We start from the raw sequence: 18,866 nt of genomic DNA, 5'->3' as shown, positions 1-18,866 counted from the left end.
AGACACATGAAATGGCCTAACACTTCCAAAAGATTGTGGAGAAACAACAGGTTTGTGTATGCGCATTCTGATAAGCAGATATCAATTGAAGTAATCATGCTAACTAGGTAGCTCCTAGCAGCATTATGGAGGGGTGATAGTCCAATAGTAAACAACATCAATAATTACCAAGTGCTCCTAATACCAATCCGGGCTGAGGCAGCTAGTACGCCTGTTAGCTGCACGGCTAACTGAGCTTCCTTGCTAAAGCAGCAATTAGCAGCTACTCTGGTGATGCGCTGCCCCCTGCTATTTGTTTGAAGTCAACAGGTGGTCAGTTCTGACATATTGGAACAGAAGTGAGAGGATTTTAAATTCATCTACAGTTTGCCTGAAAATTAATTGTGGACACGGTCTAAAATGGTCAGACGTTGGTTGGTTGTCCCTCCAAACTTTTGTTGCCGCTAGCTCATGGCGATGAGGTCTGGTCTGCATTTTCTTTTCCTGTTCGTGCATTATGTAAGATCAATCAGGCTGTCACTTTCTGAGTCAACTTTTAACACAAAATATGCAACAATTTGGTGTAATAAGGCGGAGCGTGTTATCCTGCCCCTCGCACTTTTTAAAAAAAAATGAAAAATTAAAAAACAACAACTCGAAGGGTAATATCGAAGGGGCTGATAAGCATGAAAGACATGCAGCCTGATTTCAAATCGATCGCCACAACTGATAAGGAAAACCAAAGAGCTTCACCAAGGCCCCTTCTATTGCTTTTTTTCCCTCTCTCTCTCTCTCTCTGTAGGAGGAGAACAGAGATGGAGACTAGTGAGCCCAAGCAGGAAGAAGTTCAGGAGAGATGGGTGAAGCTGTGTTCTAGTTCTTCTGGGGGGGAGATGGTCTTGTGTGGAATGACGGGCACCAACTTCCGGAAAAAAACAAACAAAAAAAACCCCCCAAAAATAAAACCCAAATATCTTATGACCCTTCTGTTGCTTGAACAGCTTGACGTGCAGCGCGCCCCCCTCCAGCTGAGTGGTGCGAACATCATCAAGTTCATTCACTGCGAAAAGTCTTAAAATTCATGACATAATTAGCAAATCATTTTTCTGCACTAGCGGACACACGCACACACACACTAACAGCACGCGCGCGCACACAGATTATAGTGGTACATTTTGCGCACGCACACACACACACACACACACACACACACACACACACACACACACACACACACACACACACACACACACACACACACACACACACACCTCCCCTCCTTCCTGCATCATAGCCCGCTGTTACCATCACACGTTCACGTAATACTCCCCGAACAAGCTGACTTGTTGGGAAATGCTCGAGGATCTTAAATCTCTCTGGTAGCACGCTGGACGGGAAAAAGTGAAGCCTCGTCGGTAAAGAAGAAGAAGAAAAAAAAAGACTGAAATATTAGAAAAAAAGAACCACTGGATTATTGATCACCACCAGTTTACTTCATTGAAGGTAAGTGAGCGCAATTTTGCTTGATCGTTGTTTTTGTTTTGTTTTTTTTAAACCGTCTCCGCTGACAAAAACGCGAGAAGTGAAGGATGGGTGAGGAATGTTCTCCGAGGTTTGATTCATTCACTGTCTGCCTGCTCGTCTTCACCGCCCCTCGTGCTAAAAAAAAATAAAATAAAAATAAATAAATAAATAAAAATAAAAAGCCGAGGGACGCGTGACTGATTTCGAAAACTTTTTGAGCAATAACAGATTCGGGTTGAAATGTGTTAACGTGAATTAAAACAACAATAATAATGATACATGAATAAATATATAAATAAATGAATGAAAATACGTGCAGGATAGTTTTCGTGTCCAACTGCAGCCGGGTGATGCGCAAATTCTGTGTTTGAACTGTCAGTGCTGCCCGAGCTCATCCATTCTCCGTCTGTCAGTTCCCAAACCTGCTCTCCTGTCAAAGTTTACACACGTTCCTGCTCATTCAACAAGTTCATCCACAATATGAGCTTTATGGCTAATAAACACTTAATTTCTTCATTTATTTATTTATTTACATAAATCACGCTCCTGGTGCACTCAGACTGCAGCACCTCTTGAGTTCACATTTTCACAGTCTCACAGTCTCGCGGTGTCCCTGCCTCCTTGTCATTATCTGTCATCATTTCACACCCAAAGAGCTTGTGATTGCTATGCCGGTGCGCTAAAGCTGTGCCACTTCATACACTCCAGATGGAGGGCAAGTGCTGTAACATGTCAGGGTGGTGAAGGTGTCCGTCCCCCCCCAACTGAATAAACCCCCACAGAGAGAGAGAGAGACACACACACACAGGTGCCTCCAGGGGTCCTTGCAAGGGGTCACAGTGTTGTGTAGATTTGACTTAAGCAGGAGGAAAAAGCACTTGTGTCACATCAGTACCTGAACACATGATGTGAATTGTGCCCCCCCCCAAAAAAAAGTTTGGGATGCCCTGCTGCACAGCCAGTCGGTAACATGAGAAATGATCTTGTGTTGGAGCAGAAAACACTTTGCAGAGGTTTTACAGACACACAGTGATATCATTGTTTATTTATGAATGGCTGACAATCGAACGATTGAACACAATCTGAGGTTTATCGAGGAAAATGGCTGAGAAACACACCGAGATATCACCCTGATGCACAGTGTGCTGCTGCATTCACAGCTGCTTTTCACGCCGTCTGGATTTTTAAAATCTAACAGAATGCCTAAAAGGCTTATTTAAATAGAGCTGTGGCCTTTTGTTTATGTAACAGGCTTCATACTGAATTAAATCTGCTACCTGGGTCATGGTGTGTGTTATTGGGCATTCAGCTCCAGTTAATTAAGTTAAAGTAGCTCTCAGATAGCTGGGGCGCGCTCTGCCTTCAGATAGACGTGGCAAAAACAAATGTAAATGCAGTAATTGTTTGTTGTTAGCGTTGCTGCTGCTCTAAAGGGTTTTCGTTTTCTAAAGTCAGCTCAGTCACATGAAGTGGTCTTGGACATTAATGTCGATGAGTACGCAGAGAGCTGCTCCGTGCAGACAGTACCACGGCGCATACTGTAGCACTTGGTGACCATGGCAACAAAACAACATCAGAAGAAACTGGTCAGATGAGCCAGAAGAAGAGAAGAATGGTGGACTCAAGGATCTGCAGAGCGGCACACAAAAGGAGCCTCAGCAACATTTTTTTTTCCTCCCTTCCTCTCTCCGCACATGTCTCCGCCTCTCTTTGTATGTGATGTTATGTCCTTGGAAAGTAGAAGTGTAAATGTGTTCGCAGCCAGCAAGAGCGACATTTCCACCATAAATGAGGCATTACAGGCTTTAAAATTTGGCTCGAAAACCATCGCCACCATCTGCCCCCTGTCACCAAGCCTTTCTCTTTGAAGAGGCTCTGTTGTGGCCAAATTCACAGCTCCCCGTGGCCTGCTGCCACTGCAGCCTGTCATGACTTGACATGGTAACGATAATAACGCGATGATTAATTGATCGGAAATCGGCACCGAACCACTTGTATGCGGTTGTGTTTACAAAGTATAGCAAAAAAAAAAAAAAGAGAGAGAAGCACACATTGTCTCCAGGCCTCAGGGGATGTTAATTGAGATGCGTGACTCTTAGTTCCCAGTGCCCCCAGACTGCATTCAAAAGATCCTTGTGAAATTTCAGTTGTTATTTCATAAACTTCCTCCCACACACACACAGACACAGACACACACAGACACAGATACATACTTCCCGTTGGACACTGACAAAGTGTGCTAGTAGGACCCACAACAAACTGTAACAAGGCAACAGTAAACAATATCCTTCAAAAATGAGCAGCCACTTCAGGGAGAACCGGTATGCATCAACCAGCTTTCGTCTCAGTTTGGTTCAGCACGCCTCAGAGGGAAAATTGGTATTTTTAGAAGGCAGTCCGGCTGGATTTAATTGAGAATATTCACATCGTGTTAAAAGAGTTTAATGATCTGTAATGACCTGGTGCTTACAATATGTTGGACATGAATTTAATTATTTACCAGGCTGATTAAAATATGGCAGATTCATGTCACACAGCTCTAGATTAAGACTTTTGAAATGTGAAATTAGATACCTCCGTTAGGCTGAAATTGGTTTGTTATTAAATGCCAGAGCCAGGATAGATTCCAATCACTTAGGAGCCCTAAGCCCTCCACTACAAACCACCATCCCCCCTCCGGCTACAGCATGAGGGGCCCTCAGCCATTTTAATAGGCATGCATCAATAACTTTTAAATTGATAAATAAAACACATTGTGGATAACACTAAAAGTTTACAAGAAAATGTTGAAGAAAATGTAATTGTATAGGTATTAGTTGAAGTGAATAACAAAAATCCTTTCAGCGTAAATTACAACATTATTCTGATACAACTTATGACTAGAGCATGTTTAACAAAACATGTTTAGGAGGCTCACTGCAGTCGCCCTGGCCAGAACATTTAGCCAAAATACATCAGCACTTCAGTAAAGTTGGATTAGAAGTGCATTTTATGCATTAGCGTGATTCTACAACAGCTGGAGTAGTGCTGGGCGGTAGGACCAAAAATGTATATCAAGGTATTTTTCAAAATTCGAATGGTTTCACGGTATATGAAGGTATTTTTTTCATGCATAATCAGGTTTTCACAGCATTTTCTACTGGTTGAGAGAAGAATTACTAGCCCCTTTTAGATTGAAAAGGTGGCACATTTGCTGCAAGGTAAAGGCTGTACTCTGTCTATCTAAAAGGGAGGTTTAATATTCCTTCTCTCACAAAAAGGCGCCACTGGGGTAGGCATAAACATGTGATGTGACGTGAAGCAGGAAGTTGGGCGTGAACAGTGACTTTCAACATATGCATCGGAAGAAATTTGGCGACACTTGATAGATTTACTTAATTATAGACCCGTGGCCCATATTCTCGCCTCCTCAGTCAAACACACTCCGATGTTAAACCCCCGCTATTAAAGGAAGCGTGCAGCAGAGCCCCTCGCGTTAGCTGCCTCAAGCGACAGGCAGCTTACAGGAAGCAGGTCGAATTTGTCTTCAAAATAAGAGCTTCACATTGCACCCCATTGGAGTTTGGAGAGGGATTCCTAGTGGGGGGCTTTTAATTTGAAAGTAGCGTGCGTGGGCAGCTAACAAGCGGACAGCTACAGATACCAAGGGGAGCTATCATCTTCCACATCGCAGCAGCTTTCCAGTTGCTCATCTTGACATTCGTGGATTAAGTCATTAACTGCAATGTCTATCCTAGCCATCTTCACCATAACATAACACCAGAGCACTACTGTTTACCCTCACCACGCCTCGCAGTTGCATCATCAACATTGAAAACGGTCCGGTCTGAAACAGTGTCGTGCGGCACAGCGTAGCGTTTGGAATGACGTGTAATCAAATCCACCGGTATGGGGGTATATTAAAAATTCATATCATAACGAAAATATACACTGGTATTCGGTGCGAACCGGTATACCGCCCAGCACTAAGCTGGATCACTGTTTAGTTACAAATTTTACCTCTAATTTTATCACCCTTGATGACGTTAATAACATAACTCCTGGCTGTAACTTGTGTCAAAGCTGAACCATTTGTGTCTGAAATTAGTGAGGGTGATGCACGTTTTTATTTTCAAATCATTACATTTCAACCCCCTTGGGTCTGCTGGTGAAGCTCTGCAACAGCTGGAGCGCGACATGAAGATGCATCATCCCTCTTTTTTTTTTTTTTTTTTTCAAAATTAGACCTGCTGTGGGTGTCTGTGGTGTCACCTGAGATAAAGGCCTACTAAACCGATGGATAGACAAATGAATGGATGAACAATAGACGCACATCATTTGTCCATAGCATTATGTGATATTAAGATCCATATTCTGAAAATTCTGGGGGTCTTTTGGGTCCTGGGCATATCACAGTGTCCTCGCTCATATATATATATATATATATATATATATATATATATATATATATATATATTTGCAATAAAAATTAAAATCTTGTCAAAATTTAGAACCAGTAGTTGAATGTGACACAATGTTCTAAGAACTGAGTTTCAGTGTTGTAGTAGAGGGGTACTTGTACTTCACTTCAATTAACTTGCAATAATATAGTTTAGTATAATATAATATTAAACTGCCATAAACTAATGATCTTTAATGTTACTCTGATCCAAGAGACAGATAGAGCATGTTGAGTTGTGATGACTTTACATTTCCCCTCAATATCTGCGCTTTATCATTACAACATTCATTTTAGATCAATTTAATTTCTTTCGCCCCAAAATAGGCTGTAACTTTGACAAGCGCTTTAAATACTTTAACAGTGGATACAACTAACAATAAATAAAAATAAATACAAAATAATAAGAAGTAGTCTCTTGAGTTGTTTGAGTTTGGCTCTAAGATCAAAGTCATACATTTCCCCCACATTACAAAAAAACTCTGTTCCACTCTTAATAGACCCTTTTTTAAAATTCAAGCTCCTTTTTGGCTCATCAAATCAAACCCTGGTCCAGGTGGCACCCCGACCTTGGAAGCCCCAGTCCTGTCTTGATCTGTTTGCTGGCTAAAAGGATGCAGCAAGTCACTTGAAAGTTGAGCAAAACAAAAATGCTGACATCGAAGAAATCATGCAAGTTTCTTATGTTTGCAATGTGACTCAAGGTCTTATAGTGTGTTAATTACGGCTGCTGCAGTTTGAAAAGTAAAGAATTTTAATTGGCGAGCTTTTTTACCTTTACCTACTTTATGTAAATGGGAAATTAATTGGACGCAGATTTGAAATCTGTTGAGCAAAAAGCAACAGCTCTGCCTTTGTCATTACCCCACAAGGGTTTCCATGGTTAGGTTTGCTCAATGCCGAGCTCTGCGACAGTCTGGATATGAAACAGCATCTACATTAATGAAGAACACTTCATTCAGATCTTTCAAAAGGTGGAGATAAAAGACCCCTGATTCAGCAATAGTCAAGTGTCTCCTATCTTCATCTTCCTCCGGTGAAGGAGAGGAGCCTTTTATCCAGCTGTGAAAAGGGGAAAAACAAGAGCGCATGAAATTCTGTCTGCCTTGTCATACGCACCGTTTAGTGTTCGCTGCACTCCCGAGAGCAGGCATAGGGTTCCATGATTAATTTTGAGGGCGAATGATTGCATTAAATGGTCTCACATCAGCCCCTAACCGCTGCTCGCAATGCACAATATTGTTTTGTTTTTCTCTCTGAGGTGGTGAGCAGTCAGACAAGAGCGTTGGGAATGGGAGATTTAGTTTTCAAGAAGTGACCACGAAAGATGACGTGAGCTAAACCTTGAAAACACACTGTGGGAGAGGTGACACAAAGGAAATGAGGGAGAGTGTTAGTTCTGTGTGCATCTGTGTGCGTCACGGATTGAGGCGCGTACTATTTCATGAAAAGAGATGATTCGGCTACCCGGTGCAGCGCAGTTGTGTGAATCAAGGTGAGCCAGAAAAAAGAAAAAAAGGAAAACGCTAATGGTGAGTCTGGGCATTGTTTTGCAGGATCCATGCGAGCCAGAGCTCATCATAGTCCAGACTAATGGTGTACGCTGACAGCCCTCCTCTTTATGACAGAAAGGAATGTTATTGTGTGCCGCATGTTGATCAGGCAGACAGTGCACTAAAATACATCACTGTTTGGGCTGGAGTGCTACCTCAAGAGATGGACTCTTTGTTTGAGTAGTTTGCGGCATTCTCCGTCCCTCTTCACTCAACCTCCCCGTGGAACACGCTCTTTACTTGTGCATACTTCTGGAAAAAAATACAGCCCCAAGTAAAAGTGTCTGGGATGAGCTTGAACAATAAAAGTAATGGCTGAACAGAGGATAGTTGATCCCTTTGGCTACTCTGAGTTGTCCTCAATGTACTTTACCGAGACTAAAGTGGCTCAGTGTGAGACTGGCAGTGGTTTACTGTTCATTGTATAGTGAGTAAGTCATATTGACTGAGAAATTGTGCAGCGGTGTGTTATACAGTGCTATTAAGATGGACAATTATCATCCCCTCTACACCGACTTATCCATGGTATTAAATTAGTGTTATCAAATAATATTTCAAGTTTACATCAAGTTTCATGTCAGCACACATAGACATTACAATAAAAGCAACACTTTAAAGATGCAATTTGTAAGAATTTTGGTTTCGGACACTCCAATTGACTGAAATGACTTGATCAACAGAATGTGAAGAAATCACAGATTTGACATTACGTCAAAGTCGGTTACATACTTTATTGCAGAGCTATTTACTGTAGTTACCATGCTAACTAGCTGGCCCTAGCCCGTCTGCAGGAAGCAGTTAGTGTTTACTCCAGTGATATGTTGCTCTCTGTTCTTTTGGAGTGACCTTGGATAGAAGGCTAATTCTTGCATATACATCTTACATAATGCACCTTTAACTGTGAATATACAGTATCATGCTGTTGCAACCCTATATGCAGTAAAGTTAATAAATCAGTGCAGTGATAATACCAATACTCTGTGGGCTCAGCTCATGATTCAGCCTCATCCTGGATCCACTACTGCCTAATCCTGCTGCATCATATTCTTGATCACAGGACTCGTGCTAAAGCTAGGGTCTACAAACCTGGAAAGCTAGCAAGCGAGCTAGCAAGATTTGAAAGTGGCACCTCCTCTAAATCCGGAGCACGGCGCAGCAATTCAACTGAATTTAGCACGGAGCAGACAGGAAGTAAAGTGCCGAAATAACAAACAACATCCGGTTACTTTTCAAAATAAAACACTCCGTGTTGACACCAGCACACGTCGTGAGGCCAGCTGTCTACTGTACTGCGCCCTGAGGGACTCAAACCACAACCGGTAGGGACTGCCGGAAGGCGGAGCAAAACCGGATCGGATCCGCAATGCAGCGGACCGTATCCAGAGGAAACTGGGCCAACTCACTAGCCATTCTCATGGCTAAAAACAACACACAAAGAAGCTAACGTTAGCATTAGGCTAATACGAGCTACAAACGTAACCAAGTTGGCAAACCTTACATATTTCATGAAAATAACAAATCCCCCCGAAACAAAACAAATAATTACCTGTCCAACAGAAAGAGAGCAACTTCTGCATCACTTTTCAGGTCCTTCGCGTACCCCAGTTGTCTCCACCGCTCAAACTCTGCACCGATGTTGACTTGGGTCTGACTTCTTTCTTTATCCAGAGCCTATTTTGTCGCAGTCTTTTCTGCCTCAGGCTTTCTTTTCCTTGCCTTTGTTAGCGGGTGAGCTGTTACAAGTAACGCTGGCTGCATTTCTCTGCCATTGTAACCAAATGAACGTCTTCTCCTGCAACTCCTTATTTCTGCAGAGGAGTGTGATGAATATTTCCGGCATCAGTGAAACATAACATGTGCACGTGCAGAGGAGGGAGGGACAGAGGGGGGCGCAGGCAGAACAGACATGAAGGCATCTGACCAATCCGCTATTCGGGCCGAAAAGCACGGATTGGTCAGCTTTTTCTCAGTCCTGCAGCTACCACAGATGTCTAATTATTTTTGTTCCTTTTTCTGGATACATGATATATTGACTACTCTCAGGACAGCAGGACCATTTCACCCAGTATAATAAAATGTGTTTCTGAACAACATTACAAACCCTAGCTTTAAATGCATAAAACCAAGAGTTACATTTTGAAGTGTATCACTGTAATCATAATCATACAATGTAGCCTAATATGAGACAAAGAAATCAATATCACCTTGTGTTAAACAGTATTTTACCAGCATCTGTTAGTTATTGACAGAGAACAACTTTTGGATTTCATAAATACTCAAATGGGTAACTTTCCTTGGACAATTAAAGTGACTTCAGTTGTCACTTCTTTCTTCCTCTGGCGGTAACCCAAATTAACTGCAGTGAAGGTCAGAAGATTCCATGGGGATGAAAGAGATCTTGTTGTGGCTGACATTTACAGTATATTATCATAAATGTACTTTTGTAAGCAGAAATACCACCTTTTTCCAAATGTCACTCCTTTAATCAATTGGAAAATGTATACATATAGATTTGAGTGTGTAAATCTTCAGGCAGAAAATAATGTAAGGCAGTGTTTATGTCAATGAGTATCATGCCTGTCTTTAAGAAACCAGGATAGTGTATGCTGTGTATTTTGTGCATACAAAAGCTTTTGAGTACAGTGTTGTTGTCATTCTGCTTCAGCAACTCATACTAATAGATTGGGACTAACAGTTTTTCTTAAGGAAAAGAGGAAAGAATCCATCGTCAGGTCATTTCTCACAGCCCCATGAACACATGAACCCGTCTGTCGTCTATTAACCCACTGGAAAAAAGTTTGCAGATGCCACTTTCGACTTCATTACATTGACATGTTGACCTTTCCCCTGTAAAGATAAATGCATGTGATCTGTCTGTGAGAGAGTAAAACATACATAAAAAGTAAATTGCAGCACTGAAGCGCAGCTACTCAAAAAAAAAACAAAAAAACAATGGATAATTTGTTTTCCCTGCAGAGTATGGATCAGGTAGACAGATACGCTCCATTAAATCAGTATCATTAAAGAGCCTTACATTTGAAAACAGACTCACTTTAGTCTTAATAACAGAGCAATTTACATGAGGTAACACTCTTATATCAGCTGAACAGCAGAGCTCTGCGGACTGAAGTAATGAGTCCCCTTGTGGACGGTAGCCTGCTGTATATGCAGCCTACCATCTTCAACTAAAGGGGCTCTCTCCTGATTCACAATATGACAGAAACATGGGAGCTTCTGCATGAGACTGTTGCTCACCAGTAATAAAGCACATTAATAGACCATCATTTTTCTTATATTAATCCAACCTTCCTTTTGTTGTACGGCGGGATGCTAACACTGGGAGAAATCAGTGCCTCTGGTAGGGTCTTGACTGAGGCTCCAGACAGCACCTCAGTCAGAATTTCTTTACTCCCACTCTTCTGTGCTGGCTGCCATTTCTACAGTAAGGCCTGCCAAAAAAAAAAAAACTGGGTCTGTTTTCCATACAAGCACCCTTTAAGACCCAGTGAGGTTTAGCTGCTGATGGTGGACCTGCACGGTGTTCTGCCGTGCAGCCGTAGCGATTCAAGTCACCCTGATTTACAGCAAAAGGGTCCACGAGTAACTGTTTTTTTTTCTGTGAATGATGGAGACATTTAATTCAGATTGTAACATGCCCCACCATGACGCCGTTGCTCAAGCTAAATCAGCTGGTGTTAGATCACCCTACGTCCCCTCCTGTTTTCATAGTGGAAAAAAAAAGTATCAAGGTATTTATTATTATGTTATTTATTTCTTCATGTGTGAAACCGGCATAGAAATGTGTGAAAGGACTCCATGTGGGTGAACTCAATTTATTTGGCGTTTTGTTGTTTACAGTTGGAAATGTTACGTTGAATGCAGGACTGCACATATAAAAACACAGTTGTGTAAATATGATATAATACAACACGATGCATTATGTTACGTCGCATGACGTCACGTGACGTCACAATATGATGCAACTTAATTTAGGCTGAAATTCCTTTTGCATCCTTGGCAGTTCCATTACTCAATCCTGCAATTTAGGTAGATGTGTGACAAAACTGCATTATAGTGAAGTAGTAAAACACAATTGTTTGGTACAGAACTCAACAAATGTCATTTGTTGAGAACTGCGAAGTAGACATAATCATTCCCACTAAACGTGATATATGTCAAAACTAATGCAATGTATTTGTTCTTTTTATCTCACATCCCTAGTTGAATGCAATTATTTTCTTTGTGTAGTTTATGTTGTGTTACCAGATGTACAGCAGCAGTTACCTTGGATAGCAGAGTGACCATTATGACACTATGTACTGGGAGATTTACACCACACATTTTTACCTTTCATTGACATTGTGCCATGCCTACATAGTACTGTCTCTGGTTGTGTTGTTGATTTCTGGGCAGGACTGCTTTAAAGGCGATATTGGATCTTTATATGATTTTGGTCTCAATGTGATAATGAACCTTGTTTGACTGGAATTTTATTCACTGGTTTAACCATAATTGACATCCCTAACTGTTACTCCTCCCACAAAGTTTCTCAAGATTTTAATTGAAAATTGTACAATATAATAAATTAAACAATTTGTACAATTTGATATGCTGTAACAGAAGATTTTATACCACCCTGCCATTATTCATGTCAGATTATTTCTCTGATGATTATGAAGATACTACTGTGAAAATGCTGTGTGCCGGTCCAGTGTGCGTGTCATAATAACTGTGGGCAACTTCATCTTTCACCGGCGTGCTGCAGCAGAAATTAGAAACACAAAACTCTTCAACACTTGTTCCACCAGAGCTGGCGAGTTAATAGCTTTCTCAACTTTCAAGTGTGTTTGAAAATATGAAAAGAGTAGACAAAAGTTACCGCTACAGCGCAGGGTCAAGTCCATCTGAATGTTCTTCCCTGTAGAACGCAGACAGATGCCTAACGCTGCTGCGGCTGCTGCTGCAGCACAGAGCTGACTCACTGCAGAGAGCAAAGAAACAAGCGCTCGCTGAAGGAGATTATGTTATTGGAAAATCTCACTTTTATGTTGCTTTGCTCTCTTGGTAATTTGAATTAATTTACTCCCGCAAGCTCAATTACACTTATCTATTCTCAGATGTATGACCGTCAAGGTAAAGAGAAACACTCCAACTGCTCCCCTATAAATGTGTGCATTGATTTACTGCATTCATTTTGTGTTAAGTGCTATCGCCGAGGAACAGTTTCTTCCATCTCTATTATTGCCATTAATGAAACAGCTTATTACAGCAATACATTCACAGCAATATTGTTCTATGTTATTCGGTAATTAGACCTGTGCGCAGGGGGACTCTGTACTGTGCAGATGCAGGCCTGTCTAAAATGATGCTGTACTATTCGGCTTAACTTAAACATGTTGCATGTTGTTGACAGGTTGTGTTGTGGCAGGACACTCCGGGGCTATAGGGCACGAGCTGCCATGCCATTTGGTTGTCTGACACTCGGGGAGAAGAAGGATTACAACAATCCCTCAGAGGTGACCGACAAGTATGACCTCGGACAAATTGTCAAATCGTGAGTACTTCATGTTGTAATGTTGATGAGAGAGTACAGACTTAGATTTGTATTCAAAACATGACGCGTGCTTCTTCTTTTTTAACAGCGAGGAGTTCTGTGAGATGTTCCGGGCGAAGGATAGGAACACCTTAAAAATGTACACCTGTAAAAAGTTCCACAAAAAGGATGGAAGGAAAGTGAGGAAAGCGGCCAAGAATGAGATAATGATCTTAAAGATGTAAGTGAAATTTTCAAGCTGCTTGTTATAGAGCTTTCATGTCTGATGGGCTGTCCTGGCACCGAGACAAGGTTTAATCACAAACGGTCAGCAAAAAAAATCTTTCCAAAGGTGGAACCAAAGTCATAGAAAAGTGTGGAGTAAGAAAACTGCGCCCTGAAGTTTTACCATTGTGCAATTCGAGAGTGACACACACACACACAGAAATGTTTGTGCTAAAGATGCAATATGTAAAAACATTTGTTTAAAACTTTCAAAAATAAACTTAGATTATCAACAGAATGTGAAGAAACAACTTTTGGGATGTTAAATCAAAGACGTTTACGTACTGCATGCTAACGAGTGATTTTAGACTTTTGTCCAATCAACGTAGCACCAATATTGAACTGATCATAGATAAATCTTGATAAATCTTTATCCACTGTTGACCGAACTCCTAAAAAACATCAGTGAGCCACACTGTTGGACTGTGTTCCTTTATTATCGTGACCACTGTGGTTTATTTTGAGTCAGTTCCACAACATCCTGCAATAAATACTGCATCAAAGAGTGAATAAAACCATATCAAAATATCAAATGAAGACTTTAATTAATTCTGCTTGATACAAATTTTTATTTGGATCCACATCACTCATAGATACTAGCAGCTAAATAATCTTTTCATCATGATCCACACATTATTCCCTTAGAAATGAACAAAAATTGCGGAAAACTAATCTCACAATGTGAAAGAAAGAGTGAAGATTCCCGAATCCATTACCTTATCCAGATCCACACCCAAAGTTAATGGGATCTATTCCAGGCTGAGACACATCGTCCATCCAAGTTTCATGGAAATTCATTCAGAAATTATTGAGCAATTCTGCTGAAAAACCAACAAACAAACAGGCACGGGTGAATACATAACCTTCTTGGTGGCGGTAATGAAGGCCAGCAGATCCACTAGCAAATGAAAGGACGTGCGTCATATTCAAGACACTGATGATCATACGTGTTAGTATGATTATGTTATTACACGAGTAAGGCTAAATCAATCCTGTATCTAGAATCAGTTATCAATTTGACCTCAAGTGTCATGAATGTTTGGCGTGATGAACTCTATAGCTTGTACTGCTTACTGACTGTTATTATTGCTCATTTTAACTCCACTTACAACCCTTCACTCTCCCCCTCCACTCATTCCTCTCTCCAACCTTTTTTTCCTGCTTTCCAAAGGGTAAAACATCATAACATCCTCCAGCTGGTTGACGCTTTTGAAACCAAGAAAGAGTACTTCCTTTTTCTGGAGCTGTGAGTATTATCGGAGGCACTCGGGAGAAATTGCTGGCACAGACTGGCGTGCATTCTGCTTCCTCGTCTTGTATAAAACTGATGTTTTATTCAACATGTGACTTTTTTTTTTTGTTGCAATCTTATCATCAACAAGTGACACGCATTTAATCTGGATGTTCCGTCTCCTCAGTGCCACAGGCAGGGAGGTGTTTGACTGGATCTTAGATCAGGGGTACTACTCTGAGAGGGACACCAGCAATGTCATGAGGCAGGTGCTGGAAGCTGTGGCTTACCTGCACTCTCTGAAAATCGTCCACAGAAATCTTAAGGTATATTACACTGCTGACACCTAGTGAAAAATGATAGCGTTTCACCACGGGCGTTAACAAGTATGTGTGAATAACTGCTCTGTATAAACCTTTATTTGTTTGCTCATACAGCTGGAGAACTTGGTGTACTTTAATCGCTTGAAGCACTCCAAAATTGTTATCAGTGACTTTCAGTTGGCAAAACTGGAAAATGGGCTCATTAAGGATCCATGTGGGACTCCCGAATATCTCGGTAGGAGACATAAAACCAGACTATAGATGAGTGAAATTAAGTTTTCACTGAGTTTAGTTGCTTGAGGACATAAAACAAATGTTGATCAGTGAGTCCAAGCTTGGTTTTGCTTGCAGCTCCTGAAGTGGTTGGGAGGCAGAGATATGGAAGACCTGTGGACTGCTGGGCCATCGGTGTCATCATGTATATACTGTAAGTACCCAGTGATGTGCTCACAAATACACTACAGTTTCCTGCAGTATATTTAAGTGACTTTCACAAAATGTGTCCTAAAATGCTTATTTTTTTGTCTCAACTCAATAGTTTATCTGGAAACCCTCCTTTCTATGGTGATGGTGATGAAGATGACTCTGACAGTCGTGATAAGAACCTTTTCCTCAAGATTTTGTCAGGCGACTATGAATTTGATTCACCATACTGGGATGACATTTCAGATTCTGGTAAGAGATAATCACATTCATTTTCTAAAAATGTACGTTACAAATGACGTATTTAAATTCTCATTTTACACATTAAAGTTTGTTTATAGGTCTTTGGAGTTACTACTGTATGTGCTTTATGTGGCTCCAGGGGAAGCTGCAGGTAATTTCATCACTTTCAGTGATGTCACTCAGTGATGAAGATGCATTTTGGGTAATGTAGGTGCCAGGTTTTTAAAAGCAGTCCATGAGTCATTATGGACAGTTTAAAAAGAGATGATCAAAATCAATACAGCAGGAGCAGAGATATTGCCTTTAATGTTCCACACATTCCTCTGCCTTTTGAAAACCTGGTGCCTACATTGCCCACAATGCAACTTAAACACTGAATGACATCACTGGAGTTGATTTATCAGATGACCTGCAGCTTCCTCTGGAACCATAAAAGGCTTTATACTGTGTTTTCACATATGCTGCAGTACTCCCTAAGACATGTTAACACACTTTAGTATGCATTAGGTGGAGTTATCCTTTCATAACTTACTTTTGGAAACCAGCCCGTGTTGTTATCATCATTATTATTTTGGTTTGTGTTACAGCCAAAAACTTAGTGGCATCTTTGATGGAAGTGGACCAAGATCAGCGACTGACTGCACAGGAAGCTATTGCCCATGAATGGTGAAAATGAAGTTTATCACACGAATGATCAAACAAACAAGTTATCGTATGAACTTTGTCATAGGTAGCACAAATACAATAACGTGCTTAAAAAATAGTTCTCTTGTTTCTTCTCTTAGGATTTCTGGAAATGCTGCCTCAGACAAGAACATCAAGGATGGTGTCTGTGCACAAATAGAAAAGAACTTCGCTAAAGCCAAGTGGAAGGTATTTCTTCGAATACATCTCATTTATCATTACATGTTAGTGCCTATCATTACTTATCATTACATACGACAGAGAAAATACTAGTTGTGTTCATGGTCATGACCCAAGTCTCTAATTTGGAGGATTTGCTGTGCTGTACCTTTGAATTGTAGATTTTTCAGATAATAATATTTGTACTGTAAAATCTGACAGGGTGATTGAACTTTTTGGAAAAAGCAAGGAACCCATTACCCCAGCATTTATCAAAATATAACCCCCCTTATTCCCAATATATATCAATTCTTCATGTCTTAGTTGCCAACCGTCTGTACACTGTAAAAGTGACTTTACTTAAAATTACCAGGTTAGTAGACCAATAATTTTAAGTAGTTTAGCTTGTACAACTCAAATCTATTTTCCTTGGTCATTCTGAGGTAATTTGTTTCCTGACTTTTATAGCAAAATCAAGTTTTTGAATTTACAGTGTCTATATCACTAATATTTCTTCAACTTGAGTTTAAACTGATGTTTTCAAAGTATATTTTATAGTAGTAGTATTTTATAGTTAGTATGTACAAAATATGTATTGTTATTGGTGATTTTTCCCTGATGAAGCCTCCATAAAAGACAGCAAGTGTACATTCCATAGAGATGACAGGTTTCAGTCAGAGGTCTTCCTCAGAGCATGCGTCAGGATCATACTTTGACCTCGCCATGTATTTTTACAACCCACAGAAAGCTGTCAGAGTGACCACCCTCATGAAGAGGCTTCGAGCGTCTGAGCAGGGTGACTCCGGGGCAGCTGCAGGGGCTGCAGCTGACCCCAATGCACCCGGCGGCGCTCCTGCTCCTGCAGCCGGTGGCGGCGGCGGCATGGCTGCCAGCATAAAGGCTGCCCTTAGTGAAAAGGCTCCTGACACACAGACTGCCACCATCTCTGCACTCTCCCTGCCCAGTGCAGCCAGACAGGAAGAGCAGTCACAGGCCCGGTGCAATGGCGATGTTCCACAAATGTTGCCACAAAGAAAGGGCGACTAGGCGTCAAACAAATACAATAGGAGGACCCTTGCCAACCAACAAGCACATGTGCAGTAGAGCCAATAAATTTGGCATGATGATACCATGTCTATGCTGTTCGACTATCCCCCAGTTTGCAGAGTTATTTCACACCGTGCATTTCATCATTTTTGCCTACTTGTACTGATTGGTCTATTTGATAGTGTTCTCCACTCTCCCTTGTTATTTTGTGTACAAGTCCCTTTAAAGTTAGTTGCAAAGTAGCTCTTCTGTTGTTTCCTTTCCCCTGAAAACTGTAAAAACTCTTAGTGTATAGTGAAATCAACTCATCTTTATCCATCAGCTCATTGTATATAGGTGTATTTGTCTGTTTCAAGAAATTTGCTAATTTTCCGCTTCAGAACTTACAAGCCTGAGTTCGAGTCTTGTTACTTAAAATTATGAGTTGAAAGGTTTTGTAAATTGATCATCTTAAAATTTGAAAACGTGTTAATTTATTAACGCAGCTTTAAACTTAGCTTTCAGGAAACATTTGAAAAGTCACAATATGAGTGATGACGAAACATTCTGACAAGTCATTTCGTAACAGTCAGATAAATAGAATCAATTAGTGGATTCAGCTTCACAGCCAGACTACTAATCTGCTGGTTTATCTTCAGTGCAGCACAAATTCAGTCAACTTGCAATTTTACAGCAGCAAGAAAAGCACATTTTTAAGTTGAAGTGCCTTAATATTTGTTGCAGTAATGTACTAAAATGTTTCAGAAGAAACAACTTGATGATAATTGCTTACTGATTTCTTTGAAATGTTTTAGCTGTTTTCCTTTGCCCTTCTGTTTAGTTTTACGCTGCTGTATTGATTCTTGTGTTCTGTCCTCTTTCACACTTCTATTAAAACACAGAAAACGATGTTTGGAGCATTGTATGTGTACTGGTGTTTTAGCTGTTGTTGTTGTGTTGTCACTTGTATTTAGCAAACATCAGAGTTTATAGCTGAGTCCATATACTGTACCACTATGTATATTTGCATTGTATACATGTGTATTTTTTTATTTCCATGTGTATTTAGCAACATTTAGCTGAGCTAACGGGTTGCTACAACGCTTGTGAATGAATAAAATGAGCAATACTATTATTGCTGAAACTGTGACCTTTTATTAAGTCGTCCCCTCACCAGTACAGTACCCCTTGGCAAAACAAGCTGCTCCACCTATCATCGTTTCACTTTCCAAATTATATTGCAAGCAATCTTGGTCATCTTAAGAACAGCATTAGAGAACATCTGTATTTTTTCTGCGTATTTTATTTAAAGAAATTTGCTTCAAGAGAAGATATTTAACACTCAAGTGGTCATAGCAGAACAACATTTGGTTACTGCATCCCGTTTAGAGCCAATATAATCTTTATGTATTTATTTTGGTCTTTGTGTGGCTTTATTAATAAGAGAGCTTCAGATATGACAGAA

General features: G+C 40.6%; 1 protein-coding gene across 2 annotated transcripts; it reads left to right on the top strand.

Moving 5' to 3' along the window:
* Nucleotides 1-1,285: 1,285 nt before the first annotated feature.
* Nucleotides 1,286-18,536, top strand: LOC119020983 (caM kinase-like vesicle-associated protein). Of its 2 annotated transcripts, none has more exons than XM_037100825.1 (11): nucleotides 1,286-1,482; nucleotides 12,908-13,048; nucleotides 13,137-13,268; nucleotides 14,484-14,558; nucleotides 14,731-14,869; nucleotides 14,981-15,101; nucleotides 15,218-15,293; nucleotides 15,405-15,541; nucleotides 16,120-16,198; nucleotides 16,318-16,405; nucleotides 17,120-18,536. In XM_037100825.1, the coding sequence occupies exons 2-11, from the start codon at nucleotides 12,954-12,956 to the stop codon at nucleotides 17,420-17,422; spliced, it is 1,245 nt and encodes a 414-aa protein (XP_036956720.1). In that variant the 5' UTR covers nucleotides 1,286-1,482; nucleotides 12,908-12,953; the 3' UTR covers nucleotides 17,423-18,536. The 2 variants fall into 2 exon arrangements, with proteins under 2 accessions (XP_036956720.1, XP_036956721.1); XM_037100826.1 differs by lacking the exon at nucleotides 1,286-1,482 and adding an exon at nucleotides 8,743-8,813.
* The last annotated feature ends 330 nt before the right edge of the window (nucleotides 18,537-18,866 follow it).

The sequence above is a fragment of the Acanthopagrus latus genome, chromosome 6, assembly GCF_904848185.1.
Source record: "Acanthopagrus latus isolate v.2019 chromosome 6, fAcaLat1.1, whole genome shotgun sequence".
Lineage (NCBI taxonomy): Eukaryota > Metazoa > Chordata > Actinopteri > Spariformes > Sparidae > Acanthopagrus > Acanthopagrus latus.
Note: the sequence above shows the minus strand (reverse complement) of the source record. Positions and strands in the feature narration are given on the sequence as shown.